The sequence below is a fragment of the Carassius carassius genome, chromosome 17, assembly GCF_963082965.1.
Source record: "Carassius carassius chromosome 17, fCarCar2.1, whole genome shotgun sequence".
NCBI lineage: Eukaryota > Metazoa > Chordata > Actinopteri > Cypriniformes > Cyprinidae > Carassius > Carassius carassius.
The window spans coordinates 3468676-3476818 of record NC_081771.1 but is presented as its reverse complement, the minus strand read 5'-3'; the positions used below and the strand labels follow the sequence as shown (position 1 = coordinate 3476818).

At 44.1% G+C, this 8143-nt stretch overlaps 1 protein-coding gene across 1 annotated transcript; it reads left to right on the top strand.

Annotated features, from left to right (window-relative positions):
* Positions 1-5773: 5773 nt before the first annotated feature.
* LOC132160453 (odorant receptor 131-2-like) lies at positions 5774-6697 on the top strand. Its single transcript, XM_059570135.1, has one exon. The coding sequence runs from the start codon at positions 5774-5776 to the stop codon at positions 6695-6697; it is 924 nt and encodes a 307-aa protein (XP_059426118.1).
* The last annotated feature ends 1446 nt before the right edge of the window (positions 6698-8143 follow it).

The following is an 8143-nucleotide window of genomic DNA, read 5'->3' as shown; positions in this document are numbered from 1 at the left end:
TCGTCCACCGAGGAGGTCGATGTGGAGCCTGTTGCTAGGGATTCGCCACCCCTGTCGCCCCAGTATGAGGAGCTATTGGAGGTGGTCACGCGAGCAGTAGATAAATTAAAAATCGACTGGCCTGCTGAGAAACAAACTGAGCCGCAGAGAGGCAAATTAGATGAACGCTTTCTGCGGCCGAGGCAACCACCTCCACGTCGGAGCCTTCCGTATTTTCCCGATCTCCATGATGAGTTATCGAGATCGTGGAACCACCCGTATTCGACCCGCCTCTTTGGCCCCGATTCACTATATTAAGGCAACGTGATGGGGCTGGGAGAGCGTGGTTATAGAGCGATGCCATGGGTGGAACAGACGCTCGCGGGCTATCTGTCGCCCGGTTCGGCTTCGTCTCTAAAGGCTCCGACATTGCCCTCTAAGCCGCTTCGAGTTACATCATCGCTAGTGGGCAAAGGTTATGTTGCAGCAGGTCAGGCGGGGGCGTGCCTTCATACTATGGCAGTCCTGCAAGCTTATCAGGCTGACCTGCTGAGAGATATCGATGAGGGGGAGGGGATTAAGTCTAAAGATGTAGAAGAACTCAGAAAGACCGCTGATCTCTCCCTCCGCGCCACTAAAGAGACCGCTCGCGCAATTGGGCGGCCTATGGCAGCCTTAGTGGCCGCGGAGAGGCATTTGTGGCTGACCCTGTCAGAAATTAAAGAACGAGACAGGGTCTGCCTCCTGGACGCCCCGCTTCAAGCCTCGGGCCTGTTCGGCGACACAGTCAACACTGTCGTCGACAGGTTCCAGGAGGCACACAAGCAGGCAGCGGCGTTCCAGAGTTTCCTCCCTCGTCGCTCTCGTGGTGCATCTCGGGGCGGGAGATGACCACGCCACATACCGGCTCCTCACACCGGGAAGCGCAAAAACAGAGCGTCGCCGCTCGTGCTCCCCCACGTCGGGACCGAGGGCAACGACGCTCTGAGTCGGGGGCTTCTAGGGCAAAAACCGATTTAAGATCTGTCATCGAAGCCCGGAAGTCCTCGACGAAAAGATCCTGACGCCGGGATCCAGAGGGTAGCCCCTGCTGGGGTAGAGCGCGGTCCACCTCATTATACGGTGCCCGTCTCACCTCAGTACCCTCAGGAGGTCGGTCTGCCAACCCTGCCAGAGTTTCAGGGCGCATGAACGTAGCGGAGCTGGGATGCTCGCCGCCCCTTCGGGGGCCTCTTACACCAGAGGTCAGTCTCGAGAGACTGATTCCCTTAGTAGATTATTTAGCAGCGTGGAAGCTACTGCCAAATGTATCTCAGTGGGTCCTGCATACAATAGACAGAGGCTATTGCATTCAGTTCGGTCATCCACCACCGAAGTTCAACGGGGTTACACCGACTGTGGTCGGCCCCAGCAGGCTCTGGTTATAGAACAAGAAGTGAATACCCTTTACATTCAGCCAAGTATGGTGACCCATACTCAGAATTTGTGCTCTGCATTTAACCCATCCAAAATGCACACACACAGAGCAGTGAACACACACACACACACTGTGAGCACACACCCGGAGCAGTGGGCAGCCATTTATGCTGCAGCGCCCGGGGAGCAGTTAGGGGTTCGATGCCTTGCTCAAGGGCACCTAAGTCGTGGTATTGAAGGTGGAGAGAGAACTGTACATGCACTCCCCCCACCCACAATTCCTGCCGGCCCGGGACTCGAACTCACAACCTTTCGATTGGGAGTCCGACTCTCTAACCATTAGACCACGACTTCCCCGTTATGTCACTGAAGTTCAAAATACTCACTGTCAACCAGGTTGTAGCTCAAATCAGATCCGAGGACTGGTTTGTCACAATAGATCTCAAAGACGCATACTTCCACATATCCATCCTTCCACAACACAGGAAGTTTCTGAGGTTCGCTTTCGGGGGCAAAGCTTATCAATATCGAGTACTTCCCTTTGGCCTTGCACTCTCACCCCGCACGTTCACGAAATGTGTAGATGCGGCTCTGGTATCCCTCCGTATGCAGGGCATCCGCATTCTAAATTATATCGACGATTGGTTGATCCTAGCTCAATCAGAGCAGATCGCACACATGGGGGAGCTGGGTTTGAGACTAAACGCCAAGAAGAGTGTACTTTCTCCAGTTCAGAGAACCACCTATCTACGCGTAGTGTGGAATTTGACCACGATGCAGACATGTCTGTCTCCTGCTCGGATCGAGTCGATCCTCACATCAGTCGAGAGAGTCAAAGAAGGCCAGTCACTCACTGTCAAACAATTCCAGACATTGTTAGGGCTAATGGCAGCTGCGTCCAATGTGATACCTTTTGGCCTGCTGCACATGAGACCCCTACAGTGGTGGCTCAAGTCCAAGGGTTTTTCCCCGAGGGGAAATCCACTTCGAGTTATCAAGGTCACGCGGCGGTGCCTTCGTGCCTTAGACATGTGGAAGAAACCTTGGTTCTTGAATCAGGGCCCGGTGCTGGGAGTTCCTTGTCGCCATGTAACGCTAGCGACAGACGCGTCCCTCACCGGTTGGGGTGCGGTCATGAGTGGCCACCCTGCCCGCGGTCTGTCGAGTGGTCGCCATCTGACATGGCACATCAATTGCCTAGAGATGCTAGCAGTCTATCGAGCATTGAAATATTTCCTCCCAGACCTGAGAGGTCACCATGTGTTGGTGCGCACCGACAACACATCAGTGGTCTCTTATATCAATCGCCAGGGGGGTCTGCGTTCGCGCCCCTTGTACAAGCTGGCACACCAGATCCTTCTGTGGTCCCAGGGCAAACTCCTCTCGATCAGAGCAGTATATATTCCTGGGAGATTGAATGTGGGAGCAGACATACTGTCGAGGCAGGGGCCGAGGCCAGGGGAATGGATGCTTCACCCCGAGGTGGTGAAGCAGATATGGAGAGTATTTGGCACAGCCCAGGTGGACCTCTTTGCGACTCAGGAGACATCGCAATGTCCCCTCTGTTTCTCTCTAGTTCATCCAGCTCCTCTGGGACTGGACGCTATGGTACAGACCTGGCCGAGGCTTCGTCTGTACGCTTTTCCCCCTATCGCTCTGCTCCCGGGAGTTCTGGCGAGAGTACGCCGGGACGGGGCCTGTCTACTACTAGTAGCCCCGTTCTGGCCGGGCCGAGTATGGTTCTCAGATCTAGTCTCGCTCCTCGACGGCTCTCTGTGGGAGATACCGATCAGGACAGACCTACTCTCACAGGCGCAGGGCACGATAATTCACCCTCGCCCGGAGTTGTGGAAGCTGTGGGTGTGGCCCCTGAGGGGGCACAACTGTTAGCAGCTGGTCTCTCAACCGAGGTTGTTGAGACCCTACTCCAATCCAGAGCTCCCTCTACGAGGAAACTGTACGCCCTGAAGTGGAAGCTCTTCACTTCATGGTGCAGAGACCGCCAGCTTGACCCAGCAGACTGCCCAGTTGGTACAGTTCTGGAGTTTTTACAAGCCAGGCTCTCTGCGGGGTTATCCCACTCCACCTTAAAGGTTTTCGTGGCGGCCATAGCTGCTTTCCATGTCCCTTTCAATGGTCAGTCAGTGGGTAGACACCCCCTAGTTAATACAAGATATCTCAGATAGACATCTGACACTTAAAACTGCCCTGCTACTGGCAATCACCTCACTAAAAAGAGTTGGAGATCTTCAGGCCCTTTCGGTGGCCCCTACTTATCTAGACTTTGTCCCTGGTATGGCCAAAGCATTTTTATACCCTCGAGCGGGTTATGTTCCGAAGGTTCCCTCTGTTACACCACAACCTATCGTACTGCAGGCCTTCTGTCCTCCTCCCTTTCGGGAGCCAGACCAAGAGAAGCTAAACTGTATGTGTCCAGTGCGAGCACTGGACGCATACGTCCACAGAGCTGCCCTGTGGAGAAAATCCGACCAATTGCTTGTTTGCTATGGTCCTTCTAACAAGGGTTCTCCTGCCACCAAGCAGACCCTTAGTCATTGGATAGTCGAGGCTATCAACGTCGCCTATGAGTCCTCTGGTCTTCCCCCTCCTTTGGGGGCCAAGGCTCACTCTACTCGGGGTATGGCAACCTCTAAGGCCTTCTCAGCAGGTGTGTCCCTCTTGGACATCTGCAACGCTGCAGGGTGGTCCAACTCTTCTGTTCTCTCGTCTTAGCTGTGCTCTTTGAATACACACTAGGCAGGGATTTGGAAGTCTGGCAGCGTGGGCACATCGTTCCCCAAAAACGTTTCGACGAAGCGTCTCGTTCCTTCAAGGAACTAGGGTTACATACGTAACCTTGGGACGTTTTTTTAAATGAAAACTAAATATTCATTGAGTCTTAAATGCATAATGTGGACACAGTAGCCTATATACGCTAATGTTGACATTATTCTTTTATTATTAAATGTCAGCTGCTAGTGGTGAAGCAAATCCGGAGCCTTTATCTTAATTTCGTTATTGCCAAATACCCATCTTAATTTAATTTGTTAAAAAAGACTCGTTTTTATTGGTGCGTTGGTCTATTTATAGGCTAGTGTACTAAGTGTACTATGTCTATTTAGAGTGCTGAGATGTTAAGATGTCACAGAGGACTTATTTTATTTCTTTATTCCAACTTCCAAGTGGTCTAGTCTACGTTAGTTACGAATAAATTATGTTAAAACATGAATAAATTACTCATTTTTGACAATGGCAAAAGAGCTGTGTGCGTGTGCACATTTGAATAATGTTGGGCTGTAAACGGGTTCGGGCTTTTACAAAGCTGTCAATCAAAATGTACTTGTCGGGCTCGGGTCCTGTCGGGTCTAACTTTTATGGCCCGATTACAGCTCTAAACCATTACACAATAGATAACTCTGTTTCATCTAAACAAGATATACTGCCCCCGTGTGGTCACCATGAGAAGTCCTAGTACAAATTACATTATCATTTCAAAGTGCAGTTAGCAATGAACACAAATCTGATTTAAATAGGTTTTATCGATGCAATTTTAACATTATAGTAGGCTGAGGATGAGCACAGCATCACAATATTGAAATATTAATCATATAGTCTTCACTTAATAATAAACATCCAAAAGGTAAATAGTTACACCTAATATAATACTAACACTGCCCCTTTATATCCATCTGCATTATTTTGAGATCTGAACCTTTGATTATTATTATTGTAGTATTGAACCTAAACTTAGGTCAGCTTAGTAGTATTATGCATGGATCCCAGCAGCACTGCAATGCTAAACATAATGCTGAACATATGTTTTTGAGCAGAAAAAAAAACTGACAGTGGTGTCCATTCTAATAAGGCTATAATGCTTGTGTTATTAATTTACAAACACTGGCACATTTTGCATTGTAATTAAGTGCAATTTAATTTAGTCATTTTTCAAGTTTGTGGCCTGCTCATTTCCATCAGTATTATCTCATGTGCTGTGTTGTTAAAGGATGTGAGTTTTTTTTCGCAGAAAACCCTGTGATTTTGGCATTGCTCTTCAATAAATTGCACAGAAGATTTGTATTCAGTTTGATGCGTGTTTTTTCCCTTGCAAATACTGCACTGTTATGAAATTAACAGCAACTGTTTGAATAGGCTAATTAAGTGACCCCAGGGCAATGACCACCATGTTTAATATTCATAATCTCTGCCCTTTCCACAAACCATAAATAAAACATGAGCTTCAGACTGAAATACACAATCCAGAGCCAGTTCTTCTGCTCAAGGTAAGTCTATCTACAAGACATCTCAAAATGAATAGGCTTGAATTTTAACCCCTTTCTCTTCATTCTCTTCCAGCCTCTCAGTCATAAAGAACTGTAAAATGAACTCGACTGTCTGGGTTGTGGATAGTTATGAAGAAGCTCTTGCCAAAAACATTGTGATTGTTTCTCTCGGTCTTATCATTAATTTCATTAACGGAATGCTGGTGGTGACTTTCTTCTCCAATCCAATGTTTTCAAGAGACTCCAGATACATTTTATACATTCACCTGGTAATCAATGACATGCTCATGATATACCTATCAGTGACTATATATGTGTTGACCTATGCTTCCCAACTTGTAAATGCATCATTGTGTTACACATTGGTTTTTCTTGGTACAACCACCTTTATGATCACTCCATTGAATCTGGCTGGTATGGCAGTAGAGCGTTTTATTGCTATCTGTAAACCACTGCATCACGTTCAGATTTGCACACCTCAACGAACCCACATCTTTATATGTTTGATTTGGTTTGTAGGAGCTATGCCCTCTCTGGCAGATATCATTATTCTACTTATTGCCCAGCCCATATCTCTCTTCAGGTCTACTGTGCTTTGCTACACATTTAGTTTGTTCCCGACAAAACACCACAAGGACCGCATCACTGCTTCTCAAGTCATCTGTATGTCACTGGTGTGGATAATTCTCATTTATACTTATTGCAGAGTCATGTTCACTGCTGGAAAGGCAACCTCAAAAGGTTCAGCAAATAAGGCTCGTAGTACAATATTGTTGCATGGTGTCCAGTTACTTCTTTGTATGCTTTCCTATATCACCCCTGTTATGGATATATTTGTCTCTCCTTTTTTTCCTGTTCACAGAACAAAGATCACTTTCTTTAATTATCTAATCACTAATATAATGCCAAGATTGCTGAGTCCTTTGATTTATGGGGTCCGAGACCAGAGATTTCTGAAACAAATGAAGGAATATTTTGCTTGTAAAATTATTATTGTAAAGATTGTGCCATCAAAATTATAATTTTTACTACATTTATTTAGAAATATTAGAAATTAGATTTTTTTTTTATTAAATTTTTTTTTGCATTTATATTTTAAATTGATTATGAGATTTGTTTTATTTGATATCATCAGCGAGAATAGAAACTGTGGCCCCAAACACTTTGTAGAACATTGATTGAATGTTCTTAGTTATAAATTAATCGCATTTGTATCTGACACGTATCTGTTTCACACTTCAAACGTGAAACATGAACTTCACTGATCCATTATCAGTGTCTTTTAATCAGCTGGTGTTTGATGATTTTTGGTGGATGTATGAAATCATTTACCCGCTAGTTCATGCAGGTGTTGTTAATTATATAAATTATAAAAATGATATGGGCCTATTATGGATTCACAACAGTAAAAAAATGTGTGTCTTTATAATGAACAGTAGGCTTTTTATATTCAATATTTCAATTAAAATATTTTTATAACCAAACTATATTTTTAAGAAAAACAGTTTTTAATAATTAAATAGAGTTTAGCATGGTAATATACATGGCAATGTTATTGGATTTGATCTTGGCAGAATAGATTTGCTACACTGCTGCTGCTGCAGAAGAGCAAGTACCGAGGCTTGCTACTGCCAGCACATATAGCATTGATGAAAAAACACTGCATAATGTACATATAACATCAGAGGTGGGTAGAGTACCCAAAAGCTGTACTCACGTAAAAGTACTTATAGAAATATTTACTCAAGTAAAACTAAATGCATTAGTCTGAATACTAATACTTACTCGAGTAAGAGTAAAAAAGTATCGGATAAAAAAAAACTACTAAGTAGTTAGTTTCTAGTTACTTTGGATCATATACTGTATATCTATAGTCTATTTTTATTTAGATATAAAGACAGAATTTATCTAATGTATGTATGTGTGTGTGTATGTATATATATATATATATATATATATATATATATATATATATATATATATATATATATATATATATATATATATATATATATATATATATATATATATATATATCAGCCTTTAGTGTCACATAATGCTTCAGAAATCATTCCAATATGTTGATTTATTATCAGTGATGTTCTTTTTTAGCTTTCTATTCGTCAAAGAATCCTAAACAAAATGTCTCAGGTTCCCAAAAAATATTAAGCAGCAAAACTGTTTCCAGTGCTGGTAATAAATCAATATATTAGAATGATTTCTGAAGGATCATGTCACTCTGAAAACTGGATTAAATTATGTTTTAAAATATATTAATTATGTATTATGTATGTATAAATAACCTCTGACACCGAGAAAATCTACCAAATCCACATTGACGGATCTTCGGTGAGCGTGATGTTCCTGGATCAACATCCTTGTTGATCCTGGAACAACTTTCCAATCAACCAATCAGAATTGATTTATAACTTTTCAGGAAATATCTGTTTTAGGCTTAAAATCAGGGT